At 38.8% G+C, this 21,278-nt stretch overlaps 1 protein-coding gene, 1 long non-coding RNA gene and 2 pseudogenes across 3 annotated transcripts in view; 3 read left to right on the forward strand and 1 right to left on the reverse strand.

Annotated features, from left to right (window-relative positions):
* LOC111329391 (6-phosphogluconate dehydrogenase, decarboxylating) overlaps nucleotides 1-9,551 on the forward strand; it is a 20,318-nt gene extending 10,767 nt beyond the window's left edge. The window contains exons 8-18 of the mRNA XM_022934090.2: nucleotides 1,908-1,974; nucleotides 2,255-2,323; nucleotides 3,175-3,240; nucleotides 4,415-4,540; nucleotides 4,646-4,709; nucleotides 5,173-5,303; nucleotides 6,692-6,825; nucleotides 7,357-7,456; nucleotides 8,404-8,495; nucleotides 8,718-8,748; nucleotides 9,182-9,551. Coding sequence (XP_022789825.2) covers nucleotides 1,908-1,974; nucleotides 2,255-2,323; nucleotides 3,175-3,240; nucleotides 4,415-4,540; nucleotides 4,646-4,709; nucleotides 5,173-5,303; nucleotides 6,692-6,825; nucleotides 7,357-7,456; nucleotides 8,404-8,495; nucleotides 8,718-8,748; nucleotides 9,182-9,301 — 1,000 coding nt within the window. The 3' untranslated portion in view covers nucleotides 9,302-9,551. The remainder of the gene's footprint in view (nucleotides 1-1,907; nucleotides 1,975-2,254; nucleotides 2,324-3,174; nucleotides 3,241-4,414; nucleotides 4,541-4,645; nucleotides 4,710-5,172; nucleotides 5,304-6,691; nucleotides 6,826-7,356; nucleotides 7,457-8,403; nucleotides 8,496-8,717; nucleotides 8,749-9,181) is intronic.
* Nucleotides 9,552-9,694: 143 nt separating this feature from the next.
* On the forward strand, nucleotides 9,695-14,048 carry LOC111329375 (uncharacterized; annotated as a pseudogene). Its single transcript, XR_015990502.1, has 3 exons — nucleotides 9,695-10,787; nucleotides 10,865-11,127; nucleotides 12,185-14,048. The product of XR_015990502.1 is annotated as an uncharacterized LOC111329375 (transcript).
* A 1,295-nt stretch (nucleotides 14,049-15,343) lies between these two features.
* Nucleotides 15,344-18,376, reverse strand: LOC148725298 (uncharacterized). Its single transcript, XR_015990503.1, has 3 exons — nucleotides 18,077-18,376; nucleotides 17,339-17,365; nucleotides 15,344-16,757 (listed from the first exon to the last, which is right to left on the reverse strand). It is a non-coding gene; the product is annotated as an uncharacterized LOC148725298 (long non-coding RNA).
* A 1,103-nt stretch (nucleotides 18,377-19,479) lies between these two features.
* Nucleotides 19,480-20,825, forward strand: LOC148725299 (uncharacterized; annotated as a pseudogene).
* Nucleotides 20,826-21,278: the final 453 nt, after the last annotated feature.

A 21,278-nucleotide genomic window follows, 5' to 3' on the forward strand; every position in this document is an offset into this window, starting at 1 on the left:
CGCACAAAACGGCTCCTTTAGGAGCCACCAAATCTTGAAAGTCAATTGTCAACGTATTAAACATGTTGGATGTTGTATCAAGCGAGGCACGATTCTACGAGTGAAATATCGGATCACTCAACGTTTCTGGTAAACCAGACCAAAAACTCTTGATCTAAAACGACCACGATACCTCGTTTTGCCACTCTGCGACAAACGCAAATTAAAAAATTAATAATTTAAACCCATATGCTTTTGTAACGGCAAACTTAGAATCCCTAACATTGTGTGATCGTTTCACGGACAAGCTACCGACAAGGTACCGACAGGTTACCGACACATTACCAACAGTCGGCCGACTGTCGGCCGACTGGCGGCCGACAGGTAGCCTATATTTCAGGCAAAACCTGTCGGCCGCCAGTCGGCCGACAGTCGGCCGACTGTTGGTAATGTGTCGGTAACCTGTCGGTACCTTGTCGGTAGCTTGTCCGTGAAACGATCACACAATGTTAGGGATTCTAAGTTTGCCGTTACAAAAGCATATGGGTTTAAATTATTAATTTTTTAATTTGCGTTTGTCGCAGAGTGGCAAAACGAGGTATCGTGGTCGTTTTAGATCAAGAGTTTTTGGTCTGGTTTACCAGAAACGTTGAGTGATCCGATATTTCACTCGTAGAATCGTGCCTCGCTTGATACAACATCCAACATGTTTAATACGTTGACAATTGACTTTCAAGATTTGGTGGCTCCTAAAGGAGCCGTTTTGTGCGTGGTGAAATATACAAGATATTTCACTCGTAAAATCGTGCCGCGAACTTCATTGGCAACAGCTGCCCCTCTCTCCTCATGTTGCTCATGACCGGGATGTAGCGCCGAAGTCTTTTGCGACAGGCAACCTCCAGATCTCGCACGGATTGAACTTCTTGGTCGCGGAGGACGAGGTCCAGTTCCCTCGAGGCGACCTTTTTCAATTCTGCTATCGCCACGAAGTCTCGTAGTGTGCTCCGAGGACAGCCTGCAAGACGGAAGGCACAGGCCATGCTGCATTTGTTTTCTTTCATTGTCTGGAGAACCTGGTCATATCGTAGCCTATATTTCAGGCAAAACCTGTCGGCCGACAGACGACCAACTGTCGGCCGACAATGTTAGAATCCCTAACATTGTGTGATCGTTTCACGGACAAGCTACCGACAAGGTACCGACAGGTTACCGACACATTACCAACAGTCGGCCGACTGTCGGCCGACTGGCGGCCGACAGGTAGCCTATATTTCAGGCAAAACCTGTCGGCCGACAGACGACCAACTGTCGGCCGACTGTCGGCCGACAGTCGGCCGACAGTTGGTCGTCTGTCGGCCGACAGTCGGCCGACAGTCGGCCGACAGTTGGTCGTCTGTCGGCCGACTGTCGGCCGACAGGTTTTTTGGGGAGCTCTTCTTCACAATTACCTAGTTAAGTATTCTCTGTTAAGCTTTAACCTTTGCTATGTATTAGTAACGCTTCAATATCATATGTCAGACCTCGTGCGTTGTCGTTTCTGTGATAGTTGTTTTAGTTGAGAGAGCTTATTGCCAAGATTGCCCAGATTACTGCATTTATCTTGCGACTTATTTATTCAAGCATTACAGAGAGGACAATTGTTTGACGGTTTTGGACATCAAATCATGATTAATATGAATAAATCACATTGGAATCATAGTTAGTCTTTGGTGTTTGAAATCAGTACTTCGAGTGAAGTCCTCAAAATCTGTGATCTTTGTGACATTCCGACGTTGTTATGATGCCTGGAGCTACAATACTCCAGTACTAGTTATGGCCCAAGGAACGCACATATAAAGCTGATTTAACCATTGGCTAAATGTGAATTTGGAAAATATTGTACTGGTAATATAAAATGTCTACTGCTTGCTTTAATTTGTATTCATCAGGGCGCACATCAAACCAATCTTTCAGTCAATAGCTGCTAAAGTTGGATCTGAGCCATGCTGTGACTGGGTGATAGAAATGTTTGCATTTTTACTGCTGTAGAGTTACATGATACATGATTATTTTGATGTGTTTTCATATTTTTGTATCTTGTCAACCTCAACTATATCTTGCAGTTGATCGTCTTGAATTTTTCCAACCCCCTTGTGTTAAGAATTGAGGCTATGTTAAAGTTCTCTATGGCTTGATTAAGCACTCCAGCTGTAAGATAACAAATTGAATTACTCGTCTGATCAACTTGCCGAAACATTTGTAAAGAAACTCGTGTTTTGTATTTTCCTTGTATCAGGTTGGAGGAGATGGTGCTGGTCACTTTGTCAAAATGGTTCACAATGGCATTGAATATGGAGATATGCAGGTACATAAAAATTTGGATCTTTGACTGTTAGGCGCTTAGATTTTGGATGGCATGTATTCTTATTTTTCTAAATATATCAGTGTTCCTTTGATTGTATTTCATGTATTTTCTTTTGCACAATATTGCTTATTTTCATTTTCACATTGCTTATTTTCACATTGCTTATTTTCATTTTCACATTGCTTATTTTCACATTGCTTATTTTCATTTTCACATTGCTTATTTTCACATTGCTTATTTTCATTTTCACATTGCTTATTTTCATTTCACATTGCTTATTTTCATTTCACAATATTGCTTATTTTCATTTGTACCCTTGATAATGGCGTCATGAAGTCGCCGAAATGTTGGGATATTATATCGCTTGTTTTTACCTGTCTATGTATTACTGAATCTTTGTTGATTGCTTCCTATCTCATTGATATTCTATCAGTAGTTATTGTAATAAGTTTAACTTTAAAACTTAAAAGTTGGGCACCAATTTCTTCACTTGATTTACTCTGAGTGACAATCTCTAACCATTGACCTTCTTTAGTGAGCAACCAATTTTATGAAAGGTCAAGAAATTGCTTTCAGCAGTTAATATTATAATTGAAAAACTCTCCCTAGACTGAACACAAACATCCTAGGGGTTTGGCTGTATTTCATATTTGTACAAGACTTGTTTGATTGTATAACATTGAATTACTTAGATTGTGATCTGATAAAACTGTGTGGAGCTTTTAATATTCTCTCAAGGTTAAATTGTCTTGATCCATACCTCTGCCCCTTTGATTTGCTTATTGTCAACATTTACAAGCTTCCAGTTATTCATTCATTTCCTTTTTTTGTTTGCTTGTTGTCATTTGAAGCTGATCTGTGAAGCCTATCATCTCATGAAGAATGCCCTTGGCATGTCAACAGATGAAATGAGCAAGGTGTGGATGTCACCTTTAGTTAACCCTATACAGTCCCCTATATCCGGATGTACATTCTCCACACTGTTCTCCATATATTTCCTAGAGGAGGGCTTTGGGATTTTCAGTTTTGCAGTTTTGACTGTATTTTGAATCAGTTTTTCGGTTTTTGGGCCAAAAAGGTTCAGTTTTTCGGTTTTGATGTTCAGAGTGGTTTGCGGATTTTACGTGTTTTTGCATTCGGTTTTGGGTTTTCACGAAAACTCTGATGCGGTTTTCAGTTTTCCTTTTTGGCACCTTTAAAGGTGAAAATATAGTGGTTTTGTCAGGTTTGCATGCGGTTTTCGGCTTTGCTGCCTTCATCGGTTTTTCGGTTTTGGAGGTTTTTTTCTCCGGTTTTGTGGTTTCCCAGAAGCCCCAATGCCCCCCCTCTTCCTAGGGTCCTGACAACAGGGCTTGAAATGATATTCCGCTGGCACCAGTCAAATTGTCCGTTCAAACCTATTTTTACTCAGACACAAGTTATTTCTTGACGGGACAAACACTGATTATGTCTTACAGCTGTTACAAAACATACCTTGACTTACAATAAAGTAATTTACACAGCTTCACATACTGCTCTGGAAGGCCTGCTAATTTGCAGTGGCAACTTTGATGAAGGACAAAGCAAAAATTTGCAACCTCACTCAATAATTTTATGACTAATTACAAATCATTTATTAAAAGTTCTAGTTCTGGTCGATAAGCATCCCTCTTTTTCCCCTCTGTTGGCAAATGCCAATAATATTGAACCTTTAAATATTAAAACTTGAAACTCTAAATTTTTTTTCCTTGCAACGACCTGACAAATTGTCTGGCCATCTAAGGATTTGACTTGACAAAACCTGTTTTTGACTTGACATTATCCGTTGACTGACCTGTTTTTTCAAGCCCTGTGACAAGGAGACTTTCTTAGATAATCAAGAGCCCCTTTAGTATGTGATCATTTCCTTTATTCTCCTTACCTCAATATGTGATTCAGAGGAGAAATTAGATGCTAGTCACTACTAAGGGTCAAAGGGTTCATTAGTGATCATTAATTAATATTGTCAACAATTGTTGAAGACATAGGCAATAATTTTCTCATTATCAAAAAACAAAACAAACAAATCGGATATAGCTGCAACACTTGACATATGCTTTTTTTATGTTACAGGTCTTTGTGGAATGGAATAAGGGAGAGCTAGACTCATTCTTGATTGAAATTACCAAAGACATCCTTGCCTACAAGGATTCTGATGGTACCCCTCTTGTTGAAAAAATTAGAGATTCTGCTGGGCAGGTGAAGTGATATTTTGTTATTGCTCCAAATGAGGTATATTGGGGTGAATAAGTGACTGAAGAATATCTTATCATAGTGACTAACAGTGATTCTTTCTTTATTCAGAAAGGAACTGGCAAATGGACAGCAATTTCAGCTTTAGAATATGGAATGCCAGTCACTCTTATTGGTAAGTATAGTTATTTCAAATTCAATTTATTCGATGTTTATTAATAATGATAATAATAATAATACTTTATTTATACACTCAACACCAAGGAGCTCCAGAGTGCTTGTTAAAACGTGTACGTGTGTACCCACCATCCCACCCCAGGGAGGACATCCACCACACAGTAAACTAGTGCATGGGAGATTAACGTCTCCTACCCCTAACCTTGCAGGAGATGGGACCTACAGTTTTATTTGTCCTTATCCAAGAAGACTAGAATATATACACATTTCTTGATATAAAAGAAAGGTCGCAAATTCATCTCAGTTATTTTAAGGCCATGAGTACTGGTCCGGCCGGGGCTCGAACCCTCGACCTCCCTCACAACACAATCTGGCGGTCTAACCAATTGAGCTAACCAGGAGGTGGTGTGATTCTCTATTCACCTATTAAGTAAAAGTTATCATCTTTCTATGTACTGTAGGTGAGTCTGTGTTTGCACGCTGCCTCTCCTCGCTACAGGCAGAACGTGTTGAAGCCAGTTCACACCTCAAAGGACCTGCTACCACAAAGTATGCTGGAGATAAAAAGGAATTCATTGAACATATCAGAAAGGTAACATAATAACAATTATTATATAGGTACTGATGAAATACCAGGATTTCTCCTGTTATTAAAAAATCATATCTTCACCGCGCGCAGTGAAGATACTATTTTTATCTTTCACATGTGAGGATATTGGTGTGGCCATGGTTACCAACATAATTACCCAATTGCTGTTTCGAAAATGAATAAAAAAAGTGAGAGATACTTTCAGCACTCGAAGATAAAATTCGTATCCCCGCGCGGTCATATAATATCCTCTATTTAAACCACAGCCAAAAGAATGGATGGGCTTGTGAGCCTAATTTAACTCCCAAGATCTGATTGTTAATTCTCCCTTCTAGCTGTTACACATTTCCTTGTAAATTAGTTATGAGAATTTGGTGTTAGACCAAGATAAAAACTTCTACCTGATAAGTTTGAATATTTTCATTGCCTGTTTGCTGGATAATGCATGGATATTATAGGCAAGAGTTACAAGTTAATCACTTGTGGGCATTACAGGGTTTAAGGTCATAAACCTGAGTATGTGGTGTCATGTCATGGTGTATCTCTATAGTCATCATGCCATAAGCCATAAATGATTTATAGGAGCTATGACATTGTTTATTGGCCTTAAAAAAAGGAATCCTGAATCGTGTGTCACTGGAATCCATGTGAACATCAACCAAGTGTGTTCATGTTTGGTTTATTTTTGTGTGACTGTTGTAAGACTACCCTAGTTGAAATTTCTCACCCATATAATGTGATTCTCTTTGATGCTTAAGTAACTCAAAGTATAGCAACATGTCGACCCCTTTGCAACCTAATGAAGGGGATATGGGAGGGTAGGTCCCAGAATAGCAACACAACTGGCATGTAGTTAATATTTTTTATGTGTGAAAATGTAGACTTGATGATCTATATTGAGTCATTATAAACCTTTGACGGCCTGAAGTGGGTGTGCCTATTTCCCATACTGTTCTCAATACACTTCTTAGGGTGGTGACGAGAGGAATTTGTTTAAAAATCACGAGCTTCTGTAGTTGGTGATCATTTCATTTATTCTCGCGACCTTAATGTTTTATTCATGGGTGATATTGTAAGAAGAAATTTTCTGCTGGTCACTCTTAGGGTTCAAAGGATTAAGGGACTCAGAGTATATAGTAACGTGACGAGAAGAACTAGATGTGGGAGGACTGGTCTCAGAAATAGCAACACAACTGGCATTTACTTGATATTTGTCATGTACACTATGCAAATACAACCAGACACTTTCCTCTACAGAGGAGTCAGACACAACCGCATACTTTACCTTTACGTCACTCTAAACTTACTACACTATAACAAGGTTCAGCAACTTAAGCGACAAACAATCTAATTTCTAACTGTAATGAATATTATTTGAATCTATTGAACAGGCTCTGTATGCATCAAAGATTGTGTCCTATGCTCAGGGCTTCATGTTGATGAGGGAAGCAGCCAAAGAGTTTAACTGGACACTGAATTATGGCGGTATTGCTCTCATGTGGAGAGGAGGCTGTATTATAAGAAGGTAAATCAGTGCGTCTCTGCGAGTAAAATTGATTACTTTTGGCACTAATGCTGTGACAGTCCTGTGTATTTTGAGATTTCTGTGTCTTCTAAACATGAATTGGAAAAGGATTTGTTATTACTACTTTCGAGAAAATTTCAATTGATTGTCGAAAGTAATGCGAGATTGTTTTGGTTTTGCTTTTGTTTGGTCTGTGATTGTTCTAGAAATTCGCGCCATGCTTTAAACCAATCAGATGTCAAACGAAAACTAAACGTGATTTGATCACTAGCATTTTCCCGCGCTTTTGATAGTTTGCCAGTTTTTACTTGACTCCTCATTGGCTGATCATGACGCAAACCTTTGTTACGATTTGCCTGTTGTGATTATTTTGGTTTTACGACAGTCAACTGAAAACTGTTGTTGTTGTTATCGTTGTTATTGTTGTGCTGGGTGGTTGATATCTCTTCTTCGTAACGGGTGTAAGTGACAGACTCTATGTTATTTTTCTTAATCTCTGGTTATTCTCTCCTTTTTTCCATTTATTTGCAGTGTTTTCTTGGGTAACATCAAGGATGCATTTATTAAGAATCCTTCTCTTCAGAATCTGTTATTAGACGATTTCTTCAAAAGTGCCATTCACAATTGCCAGGTAGGCCATATACAGTTCCCTGCGCTTGTATTTTTAAGATTATGACGTGAACGTGGTAACAGAAGGCGCTGTTTTTTTGTTTACCACCATTAATCTTAATTACGGCGATTATGTGAAACTTCTAATATTCTAATATTCTAATGACAGTCAATCAGAAAGAAGTGAAAGTGTATTGCCATCGTCTGAGTGAGTGTAGTCCTAAGAAGGACTGTTTTGGGTGGTGGTGACTGACGTTTCGACAACCTGTGCGGAAGTCATCATCAGACTTTCACACAGGTTGTCAAAACGTCAGTCACCACCACCGACAACGGTCCTTCTCAGGACTACACCCACCCGGACGATCACTCTACACTTTCACATGTTACCCCCCCCCCGGTTCAAACCATTTACTGAATCGGAAAGAAGATAATTTGATTCATCAACTGAGTGGATAACGTAAATTGGCCGCTCGAAACGCTGGCTTTTATATAATCAATTTTTTTTTCATAACACCAAATTATGTTGTAATACCCCCACCGACACAGTGCCACAGTTTCTCCAGAAACTTACCTTCTTTCATCAGAAAGAAAGACACACGTAACCAGGGTGGAGAGAGGTTGGGGATTTCCCTCCGACCTGCTCGTAACCGACCCAGAGCACAGGAAAGCGAGAGTTGCATCTGATTGGTCGAGAGGGTGACGACAGCATTTCTAGAGAAGTTCCAGGGCTTAGTAAACAAAACTTTCATAATATAAATTACTTTCGACACCCCATTTAATAGTGTACTTTTGCTCTAATAAAGATTTTGAACAAATTTTTAAACAATCCTATTTTAAATTTAATTTTTTGAAATGTTAAATTTTTTAATTTAATTATATGAAACGTGGCATTACAACAGGTAATCAAAATAACGTGGAGATTTTTGAGGGTAGTAACTCTCTCGATTGCACGTCTTTCATTTTTCGTAGGATTCTTGGCGAAAAGTGGTTGCTGCTGCAGTGACTCTTGGGATACCTACTCCAGCATTTAGCACGGCACTTGCCTTTTACGATGGTTACAGGTAACTGTATTTCTATTCTTAGGAATTGTATAGAGGATTTGAATGGAATTTCAGATGTCTCAATTCTTATGTGTTCCCTTGAAGTGATTATTCTTGCTAAATGAAACGTTACTTTGAATGCTTTTGAATGAGGAGAATGCATCAACATTTAGGACCAGACTAGGAAAACCCGCCGATAGATATTTTCTCTTAATTTTTTTTTCTATTTTTTTTTTTTTTCAGATCAGCTCGTCTTCCAGCTAATCTCATTCAGGTAACATATTTAGAACGTGGTAACTGAACGATATTCACAAACAAGATTTGAACAAATTTACTCAGGAAGACCCGCTTTGTGCTTTGCCGGAAACGAATTGACGCCCTTCCCCCTCCCACCCCCGAAAAAAAAATTTAAAAAGTGCATGAAAAATATAAATAAATAATGATGAATAGATAAATTGTGTGGGAAAGGAGGCCGTTTTACCCAATCAAATGCTGTCACACAACCTCGTGGGGTTAGATTAAAAAAAAATATAAAAACCAATAAAAATGAAAAGTTGAAAGTTCAAGAGCTGAGTTGACTACATTACAATCATCAAACTGTATATATATATTTTATGTGGATCCTCCACATTCGTAGCGATAAAATGTTTCGTCATTAGCGGTACAGTTCCGCTAAATCTAAACATATTTCTTCCTTGTTATCGCAGGCTCAGCGTGATTACTTTGGAGCCCATACTTACGAGTTGCTAAGCAAACCCGGTCACTTTGTGCACACCAACTGGACTGGGCATGGAGGCTCCGTATCCTCAACCACCTACCAGGCCTAATCAGTGAGGGACCCAAACCACGGAGAATGATGAGCGACAAATGGTTTTACCTGTTGCGCCGTAATTTTTTTTTGTCTTTGTCCAGTGAATCATCACTACCTGATACGTAATCCAGTATTTCAATACTAGCCATAGATAAACAAAACTTGCAATTGTAATGTCCTAGAAGTAATTCTCAGAAAGGAATGAAATATAAGAGTAAAAAACCTAACTAATGGAAATTAAATATCAGGTTTGCTTGTGGGTGTAATTCGTTTTGTCCTTAGATTTATTTGCATGACTGCCGATTTTAGATTTAGAGTTCAGAGGGTACGGATGCACGGAGAAGGAAATTACAAAAAAAAGGCTATTGACGTTTCGAAGTCTAGCTTCTGTCCTCGTCGCCTCAATTCGAAACCTTCTTTACAAGTTGTTTGTTAGCCTTGCGTTGTTATATTTACCAGTAAGAAATGAGCGCACGTCTATGTGCGTTGTGTTCTGTTGTTTAGAAGTGAATAAATCGTCACCATAGATACGACTGAAGTTAATACCATTTACAAATTCTTCATTTTAACGTATGAACCCCTAAAACATATCCCAAATCCGTCAATATATTCGTTTCGAAATTCTCCATTTTTTTCTCTTCTTGAAATCACTTTTCGATGATTTGACGGCTTGTTTTTAAGCCACGAGAGAAAGAAGGAATCAACACCTTCGCCTGCGAGCGTGGGATTTCCAAAGTACCATCTTGACTACCCTGTTCTCGGAATTTTATTCATTTTGTGGAAGAAATTCAGCAACACATTCTGCAAGCGCTCCGTTAAATCAAATTTTACCTATTTAATGTTCTGTACTGCCAAACCAACCCTTGCTCACTAATAACCCATCTACAATTGATTTATATAGGAATTGTCTCCATGGTTTATTGTGAGCGACTCGGAGAGAATGTTCTCAGGTTTTTCGCAAAGTGGACTCAAAATCTGTTTACTTTGCAAATCAAATGGGCGCTCTTTGCCGGTGCAGAGAAAGACGAAGATTAGGGAGCTTTAGCAACGACGACGGCGACGGCAAAGAGAACGGCAGAAAACAATAGGCTTAATGAGCAGAAACAATCGCCCTGCACGTGCGTTTAACATTTTGGTACATCTCTTCGCCGTTCTCGGCAAAACAACAACGTGAACTAACCAAACTTTGGGTTTTCTCGAGAACGTGAGCGCATGACGGTTAATTTTTCTTTCTTTCTCCTTACTTTAACGCCGTTCGTGGTGATATAGTCCCTGAATAGTTCGCCAGCATTTTCCAAGTGAAACACATTGGAATAACCTCGAAAGAGTTACAAAAACGAAAAGTTAGATTTCGACACGACGTTTTCGTTGCCGTAGCCGTCGTCGTTGCTAAAGCTCCCTATTAAGTCACTAAAACTGCTGTAATGATTTATTCATTGCCTAAAACGTGGGAAGTGTTTGCGCAATCTTCCGAGCCAGACGCTCATGTTAAAGTAAAAATGGTTAGTAAATACCATTTGCTGGGGATTTCTCTGCAACTCTTTATTCTATTCTTTTCTATCGGCTTTTCTTCGTACAGAAAACTGTTATTGTTTACAGCTCATTGTCGGGGAAGTTTTCCGATCCCCTGACGTTTGAAATTAGCGACAAATTGCGACAGCGGACGGTGGATGACTGGAATGACATACCACGGAAATCTCGGCCTCCAGAAGATGAAATGCACGAGAAGTGGATCGTTCTTACAACTGTTAACCCGCCCACAGCAGATGTGAAGAAGTTAGCGGGTATCGAAGGCTGGAAGGTTGTTGTAGTCGGTGATACAAAAACACCTGCAGATTGGAGGTATGTTATCAATACTTTGTTACCTGGAACATTTCTTCATTTCAAGATTTGTAAATTCAGTTTTAAACAACAACACCTGAAGAGCCGAAGACAGTTTGATGAAATGTTTTGGACAAACTCTATGATGTGGGTGTAGTACGTCACGTTCATCAACAAATTCGATCGTCCACGAAATGAATAAAAACCGGCCCACGTAGAGATATTTGTCTAGGGTCTTGTTGTTCAAAGGGCAGACAACGCTATCCAAAAGATCGCTAAATCGCCATACACCAGATAAGTGTTTTCAAAACGAAGAGGGCTACCTGCCCTTGAAAGAACAAACTGATACCGAAAACAAAATAAGTCGACAGGCCATAAAAAGCTTAAGAACAAAAAAAAAAAATCAGTGTTTTCTCTGCTAAGATCGGAATTTGTTGTTCAAAATCGGAGTTTGTTTGTTGTTTTGACCTTCAGATGTTGTTCTAAGAAAATCTAAACTTGCATTTTTTCTTAATAATTTTTTCTCAAAATCCGCATTTTTTTTTACCCGCGAAAACACTGGATTAATTTACGTTCTGTATCAGCCCCTTTCTTCTTTCTGCCACTGACTACACTAACTTTTGTAATGGAAAGGAAACTCATTTTATTACTCTCCGGCCCTTCGAGGTTGTTTTAGAGTCTGTAAGATTGATGAAATATATCAAATGAACTTCCACTCGTTCTTTCCCTCATTTATTTCTTCATTCTTATATTTATTTATTCATTCATTAAATCCCATGTGCTGACCTTGATTTACTGATTAAGAGCAGTTTTCAACTGACTGTCGTAAAGTCAAAACCGAGTTAATCACAATAACCAATCATAACAAAGGATTGCGTCATCATGAGCCAATGAGGACTCAAACTAAAAACAGGCAAACTACCAAAATAGCGGGAAAACGCGGCCGACCAAGTCACGATTGGTTTTAGTTTGGTATCTGATTGGTTTAATGCATAGTGCATGGTCTGAGTTTTCTAGCCTAATCACTGTATACTCCATTTTTTTTAACATAATCTGACAGAGTTGTTTATTTTTACAGGTATCCCAATTGTATTTTCCTTAGCATTGAAAAACGAAAGACACTAAGTATCGCATCCATGATTCACTTCCATATAAGAGTTATGGTAGTAAAAACATTGGGTATCTGTATGCCATCCAACATGGAGCAAAAATAATCTATGAAACAGATGATGACAACTCACCTACTAGCGGAAACATATGATTACTTTCAACCAGTGGGAAACTGGTGATTTCCATTTGTACAAAACGGATTCTACGGTGGTATATCTTTATGAACACTTTGGACAGAGTACCATTTGGCCTAGATGGTACCCATTAGAACACGTTGCTGATCCCTCGTCGCACAAGTTTGTTAAGTGCCGAGGGGTGGATACATCCATACAACAAGGCGTAGTAAATGGTGACCCGGATGTGGACACCGTCTTTCGCCTGACAAGAAAAGACAAAGGCATGACGAGCTTTGCCCACCAAAAAAATTTATGCAAATTAGGCTAAGCCGGATCTGAGTTCCGCCTGGCAATTATTAACTGTAAGAGAAGATCTCAGTTCGCGCCCACAGCACGTTCAAGGTGTTGCGGATGAAATTTCTGTAATTACTTTTTGGCACTTTTCGGCGTCAAAATTGCATAGTTTGGGTAACCCAAAACCCTTAAGCTGACCTTTCTTGTCATAACACGAATGTTTTCCAGAAAGGGACACGCGGTAATGTCGGTGTCTCTCGTGTGCAGGCATTTTTCCAGGTAAAACCCTCGCGTGGAATCAACTCATGTTTAATTTAACGCTCCTTTTATGCGCACAATGTAAGCCAAAGCAATTTTATAGTTAAACGTAAAGATCAGAATATTTTCTTCTAAGGATGATAAATGATCGACGCTGAACTAAATTATACGTTGAAGAAAATGCAAAACGGCATAACATGTAAAAGAGGAAATTTGGAAAAATACGAAGTTACGGAAACCATGAAAATCTTCGATTTTTAAGAAAGGAAATTTTTATAATTCCAAGCTAAGTAAGCTTTTCTAGTGTTTCATTCTTTAAGGCTTTGTGTAGAGCGGGGCCTTTGTTTTATAAACCGTAAAACTTAGTGACAAGTCGAAAGGGCTCGCTCTTGGTTATGATACCAAAGAGTAGAGGGACACCACGGTGATCTTCCAGGTGTTTGATCATCGTCGCCGCTCGTGGTGTACTTCGCTACTTAGGTGAGCGAGATCGACGTTCTTCCTCTCTTTAATTCTGACAGCTGTGTGAAAGACCTGATCCTTACAATGAAAAACGGTCGATTGTGCTTTTTCAGTGGCGGCTTTAACGCTCGTCCATATTCAGCGCTTATCCTAAACATGCATGGCATCTCTAGCTATCTACAAGACACGCTGCGATGTATTATTCGTCCATGTTCAACACAACAACTGCGCTAGTGAGATAGAGAATCGAAAGATCACATTGTTGCGCTCGAAGAAGTGCGCTAAGTTTGCCAAGTTCTACAATGGACAACAGATCGTACGACCTCCCGCAAGAATAAGGACAAGGTCTATCAGTTACAAGCAATGGATAAGTGGAATTGTAAAAAGTTTTAATTCGTCCGTACATCGAAAGGCCGATGATATGTAATTTTGCTCTTTTCCGTTCTTCACACACTCGAATAGCTGTTAAAATTAAATTTAATTGCGGGTTGTACAGTCAAAATATAACGTCGCCCAACATGGTTTTAGTTAAACCAGTGTCTTCTGAGGCGCTTCCACCAAAATAATTTAGAAGGGAACAACAGCGCTAACCGATTTAATATCTTCTCAAGAACATGTCAAAGTCTATTAAAACGCAGAAATTAAAAATAGTAAGAATTGGTGGTTCATGTTAAAAATCATTAAAGAACAGTTCTCAGTTTGGCTCGATAGTGCTGTCACTTTGCACTAGTTGTTCATAGTGACTTACTCATTACTTTCAGTATTTGATCGAGCTTTTCTTCGACGAAATAGGGGACATACAAGAAATCGCAATTCACCTCTAAAACAAAAATAATAAGCTCTCCCAATTGGACACCAGATATGACTGCGTAGTAATAATTGTGTAGTACGCGAAGTTGCAGTGTGAGAAAAATGAATGAGGAAAATAATTCTAAGTGCTGTACAGCGCGGTTTTTGACATAGATTACCTGGCTAAATGACCTGCTTGTCTTAGATATTTATGATAATATAGGAAGGTCCCCAAGGAATACTAATAACCCGGCGTGTAATTTTGTGATTGACAAAACCTGATAACTCAGGTTTATGTTTGAAAGGGCAAATCATTTAGTACATTTCACTCCAGAAGTAAATAATCTCTTAACTTTCGTAATTATTATTTTGGTTTCAGGCAAATGGTGTCGAATTGAAAGATACTAAGTTCCTGAAACATACATCCAAGCTTTGTTAGCAGGCATGCCGAATGCTTTTATAAACGTGCGAGGGTAAAAATACATTTGCGGCCCCCTGTATGGAGAAAAAAATCCAAAGTTTTTTATTACAGGGATGGTAGAGTGAATGATGTTATTTCTGGTCTGAGTCATCAAAGTTCTGTACCATTAGAGTTAAGAAAGGCTATCGGGGGAATATGGAGGTTGCTGCAAGTAGTAGCTGTTAAACTCTCAACAAGCTTTACAGGCGGCCAATTAAAGAGCATGGGGCAAGAAATCAAGCACGATTCTCACCCAGTAAACTAAAATGGTTGTTGGAAATTGAGATGGACGAGCAACCAGAGAATTTGAAGTAATCTGGTGGCCTGATCTTTTCTCAGGCACTAAAAATGGGAAACTAACCTTGCGATTTTATGTTCCTAAAGTGATACTTTGATTTCAATGATGTGTAGTACACAGTCTAGTTGACTTGTTCGTCATGTTTCCATAAATTTAGTAGCTGTTTCTTGGCAGTTTTTGTAAGTTTGTTTTAAAAAACGATAAAATGTGTTTTGCATTTAGAGGAACAAACTTGTCTGTAGAAGGCTAAGATTAAACCCTGAATACAGCAAAATGACCCTGTAATATTAATGCAATTCATGTCTAGCTGGGCGCACTATACTCTGATGCCCTTCATTCTGTTGTAACCAAATTCAGAGGAAAAAAAAACACCTGGAGAAACTCTTAGAGGGATAATATCTGTGGACTTTCACCATTTCTATGGTCATCAGGAATGACAGAATAAAGCAGTAACTGTTCACAAAGTCTTAATTCACTTAACTGAAAGAATAATGAGTTGGAGGGAACTATAGATCATTTTTTTCCAAGCATCTCTAATAATTCATGATGGAAATAGTAATAACATTGATAACAATAATAATGATAATAATGATAATAATAATAATAACAATGATAACAATAATAATGATAATAATAATAATACTAATGATAAAAATATTTACAACAGTTAGAGAAATAATGTTCATTATCCTGATGGTTATAATTCCTATGATTATTTCCATTAATCTAATCATTATTATTATCATTCATATTACTATTATGATTATTTCAATGTTTATCTATGAACAAAATAGTGTTATTGTTAGTCTAGCTGAATGAGTATCCAAGTGATTGAAACTGGGGCAAAAACAAATTAAGAAATGACAGAAAAACCCCAAAAACTGTTCAGGACTGCAATTCTTGAGTTGGCTCATTGTGAAAGGTTTTGGGACTTCATTAAGCTAGTGCTGTCTGTAGTGGGCCCTGTGTCAAAGAGAGAAGAGTAGCAGCTGAATTAATAATAATAATACTAAGGACAATGATAGCATTGATTGACCAAAGTCACCCCATGACTAATAACAGATGATACATGACAAACAGCATAAGCAACACACTTTTCAAAACAAAAAGAGCAAGCTAAAATTGCCATCAGATAAAAATAACTGTCCATAAAAGACTGACAGCATAGAGCTGAAAAAAAAAATAGGGACTGGTTCTGCCATCAGATAACAACAGTCCATAGACTGACCACCCAAGAGAAACAGAACAGATCGGTGGTTCTGCCATCAGATAACAACAGCCCATAATGGACTGACTACCCAAGAGAAACAGATCCACCTGTTAGTTCTGCCATCAGATAACAACAGTCCATGGACTAACTACCCAATAGAAACAGAACTAGGCAGGTGGTTTTGAATCAGAAAACAACTATTTAAGACCTCTGTACAATGTGTCTTAGAAAATCTTCTGCATTCTAACAATCTATTGAAGAGACAAACTATCAGAAACACTTGAATTTCTATTTGGGGGGAGGGGGGAGGAATTAAATGAAAATCTACTTGCCTCAGCATGCCATCCTCACTGAGCAGCCTATTTCAATTTGAAAATGATGATCACAATCATAAAGATAATGATAATGATAACAATAACAAATCATTATTATCATCATTTATATTACTATTATGATTATTTCAATGTTATCTATGAACAAAATGGTGTTATTGTTGGTCTAGCTGAATGAGTATCCAAGTAATTGAAACTGAGACAAAATAATCTCAAGAAAAGCCAGGAAAACCCCAAAAACTGTTCAGGACTGCAATTCTTGAGTTGGCTCATTGTGAAAGGTTTTGGGACTTCATTAAGCTAGTGCTGTCTGTAGTGGACCCTGTGGCAAAGAGAGAAGAGTAGCAGCTGAATTAACAATTGTAATAATAATGAAGACAATGATAGCATTGATTGACCAAAGTGCCTCCGACTAATAACAGATGATACGTGACAAACAGCATAAGCAACACATTTTTCAAAACAAAAAGAGCAAGCTAAAACTGCCATCAGATAAAAATAACTGTCCATAAAAGACTGACTGTATAGAGCTGAAAAAAATAGGGACTGGTTCTGCCATCAGATAACAACAGTCCATAGACTGACTACCCAAGAGAAACAGAACAGATTGGTGGTTCTGCCATCAGATAACAACAGCCCATAATGGACTGACCACCCAAGAGAAACAGATCCACCTGTTAGTTCTGCCATCAGATAACAACAGTCCATGGACTAACTACCCAAGAGAAACAGAACTAGGCAGGTGGTTTTGAATCAGAAAACAACTACTTAAGACAAGCCCTCTGTACAATGTGTCTTAGAAAATCTTCTGCATTCTAACAATCTATTGAAGAGAAAAACTATCAGAAACACTTGAATTTCTACTTGGGGGGAGGGGGGGTAAATAAATGAAAATCTACTTGCCTCAGCATGCCATCCTCATTGAGCAGCCTATTTCATTTTGAAAATGATTCAATCACAATCATAAAGATAATGATAACAATAACAAAATCAGTAATAATAATGATAATTATAATAATCATAACAATAACTACAACGACAAAGTCCGTGTTAGTCTGGCCTCTACCTTGCAGAAAATACAGCCCACTAACTGAAGCTGAATTCTTTAAAGGCATTGTATTGCAATTGGTCATTGAGGCACTCAAGACACCTCACCACGACAAGGTACGAACATTGAGGTGGAAAAAAGGGTCTGTAAAATTGACTCCATGCTGATTCGAGATGAGAAATCTGTGTTCGAAGCTTCTTCAGTTCCACTCCAAGGGAATTTACTCTAGCTGATCTTTCGGTAAGTTAGGAAGCGAGCTCTTCGGAGTCGTGACTGAGTTTGGCGCCAAAAGATAAATTTTTCGCGCCTTCGGGCTCAAAGTCTAGCGTGGCGGAGTTCACCAGATTTACGATAGTCATAAATCCCGCAGATTTAATAAGTTCGTCGGGGATTGTTTATTACGAAGAAGATAGACCAGCTATTAGACAGAACGTGAACACAACGTGAACGAGGTCGGGAATCCTGGCTAACCCCACTACTCCGAACGATGAGTTGGCCGGCTGAAGTTCCCGTGTCGCCACACTTTGGATTTCGTCGGGAAATATCTTAAATACATCGCATATGAAATATTTACGCAAGGGAACGTCACATACCTCTTTCAAAAGTAGATACCAATGCTTGCAAGGGTCAAGTGTGGCACTTGTAATCCTGCAAAGACTCTGCGTGGTTAAGTTAGCCGGTGGAAAGCCGCACGTCGAAAATCCGACTGCCTCTATGACTTCATTTCGAATGGTTTCGAAATCGAAAACATGATGCTTTTCGACATTTCGACATGAAAAATCTCGTCGAGGTTTAATATTACAATATTGGTAAGAATTTAACCAGGATACGAGGCCAAGTCGTGCGACCGCCACAGGTTTTGTTCCAAAACAATAACATCGTGTACTACGATCGCAAAGCGTGATCACTGATCGATCCACCAAGTAACGCAATACTGGAAATTCGATACGGTTGTTATTCAGGTCGTACGGCACATGAAAATTGCGATATCTTTTGTTACTGTTTTATGGCAAACCAAGCGAAAGAATCATACCTAAATAATCGAAAGAGAGGCTTTTCGAATACGGCGCCTCGCCGGTATTGCCTCTTCTGTGAAAAGGAAGGATCTTTGAAAGATTACGTGATTAAAAATGTCGTTATAAGGAAACAGGCAGAAACAGAGAAAACGCAGTATTTTATGACCATTACACGCACAACAAACTTCATTTCATTTCATGATTTTGATTTTCATCGCCAACAGATGACCCCGCGTTAACTCGCACGCAATCGCGTATCTCTCGTGGATTCGTGGACGCCAATCTGTATAATTACATTGTGATGTAATTAATGTGATGACAGCCACCCAACGCCTTCTTCCCCAAACCTCGGCATCAGTTTACGATGCCTGCTGAGAATTTTTTTCTTGAGCAAAGCTCGTCATGTGGACTTAAAAGTGGAGTTTGATGCAGATGTACCATGCACCTGTTGTTCTTCCTCCATACACCATGGCCCCTAGCCTTAGGGGGCATGTTGCTACCAATCACAGTTAACATTTTGAGTCTGCGATATCTAGCTTGGTTACTAGGCCTTTCTCGACTGCGCTGAGCACCTTTTGAGCACTTTTTGGGATTTGAGGCACTATTTTGCATTTTGAGCACCCTTAAGCACTTTTTCGCACTTTAGGCAACATTTGAGCAATATTTCACAATTCGAGCAAATTTCGAGCAACATATGTCTTATAAACATTTTAAAGCAAAAACTGTGTGCCGCTCGCAACGAGAATCGTGTTCCAGGTCATAAATTTGAATAACTAATGATGCACTGGTCAAGAATAAAAGGCCGTTGTCCATGGAAAGGCACGTGGACTTATCCCTACTGAGCATGAAAACAGAAGTTTCTGATTGGCTGATGTATCATGTATGTGTCATCTCAAATTTCTAAATCATCTGGTGTCTAGGCAGTAGTAGTGCTGAATTCATTTACAATTCGTAAATGTTTAAGATTTTTAAGAGCACAAATGGAAGCACTAAATCAGTCGGAAAACAATAGCACTGAAGACGAAGAAGTGATTGATACAATAACAGTAAAATGCTGGAGCATCCCTTAGTGTTCCAGAAAGTGCTTCCTTCGATAGCACGAGAGCGATAAGTTCCGATCAACAAAGGGAAGAACAAGCAAAGGGGAAGCGTCAAAACCACCAATGTGAGTACACGGGATCGTCTCAAAGAGCCGACCCAAACCAACACTTTGCCGTGGTAAAAGGAAGGCTTAGATGCAACGCCTGCAGCGAAGTTTTCAGTGATAAGAAAAGTTTTTTTGAAAGACACACGAAATCAAAGAAACGTGAGAAGGGCCTGGCTGATATTGAGAGAAATAGATCAGAACAGCAGTCCTTCAAAGAATGCCTGCAAAAGAGGGCAAAAATTGACATATTTACGAAAAGCTTAGAACTTCAAACTCACAACTTCTTGATCACAAGCTTAGAACTTCGAGCTCACAACTTTTAGCACTTTTTGAGCACTATTTTGAGATTTTGAGCACTTTTTAGCCAATTTTGCCAACACTTTTTTAGGATTTTACGAGCCAAATCGGGAAAGGCCTAGTGGTCACTGGGCACGGCGGTTGCTATGGGATGTTGGATCGCAGTTGCATGTCGTTTTTCCCACCAAACGCTGTTCAGTTTCGAAATGCACACAACTATCTTGACGATTTCATAGACGAGAAAATGCTTTACCATGATGCTGGGCGTCTCGTCGAGTTCTTGATTAAATGAAAATCTGACAAAATGATTAAATGGAAATCTGACAAAAAGGATTTCTTCAGTAGGATTCTAGATCTGAGCATAGCAATGGTTCGAGAAGGCTTCTGGGGGATTGAAGATGCCTTGTTAACAGAAGCTTGGATTGCTGACTTAGTAAGCATTGGGTATAAAATGCCAGTTTTAAAAAATGCTGATAAGTTATGAAGAGATATTTTGGGGGAAATTGAGCTTCTCCCGAAAGAACAACTGTCCTCGTATTTACGAACACGTAGTGATTTGGAACTTTTGCGGTCCGGTGGAATTTTTATCACTGAGGAAAGAGATCTAGTTTTGCCAAAGGAGTAAATCAGAAAGGCAATCACTTTTGAGCTTAAGAACAGTACATCATTCCCGCAGTTCACTCTCAGCTTCCTTTATTTCTTAGCTTGAGCTAAAAGGATGCAAAGTTACTTCAGGAGTTAAGGAACGAAAAGCGAGTGGAGAATATGATGAATATTTTCCCTTTCTTTTGGCAACTTCCGTTGCCCTAGGAAAGTCAATGTGTTTCTTATTTAAAGGTCCTTTTAAAGCAATGATCTTTGCAAAATAGAGAGTTGAGAACAGTTGATGCTTTTGAAAAATGCATGGTGTTACTTTTTTTTTTAATGAAAAACAGGGAAATTCGTTTTTTGCATTTGACCATTATATTACGTGGGAACAAGAGAATCAAGGGAATAATCTTGTCAATTATCAAAGGAAGTCTTGTTATGAAATGGCACGGTATTATAATGGAAATAATGTGATTAGGTTGGTTGGAAATTAATTAAAGAAATCTGACGTTTAGAAGGAAACTTATTACGTTTCTATGCTCAATAGTCTCCTTTGTAACCTTTTATCGCGGAGGGCAAATATTTTTATCCAGTTATGTTTCTCCTCAGTTTAAGTCTTCATTTGCATAAAAAAAAAATGTAAAACCATGTGGTTTGTTGTCAGCAGCCTGGCTTAAAATTTGAAAATTCCACATATTCGTAATTGCTCTTTCTGGTTTTTGTTTTTCGCACCATAACATTATTACA

This window comes from Stylophora pistillata, chromosome 8 (genome assembly GCF_964205215.1).
Source record: "Stylophora pistillata chromosome 8, jaStyPist1.2, whole genome shotgun sequence".
NCBI classification, from domain to species: domain Eukaryota; kingdom Metazoa; phylum Cnidaria; class Anthozoa; order Scleractinia; family Pocilloporidae; genus Stylophora; species Stylophora pistillata.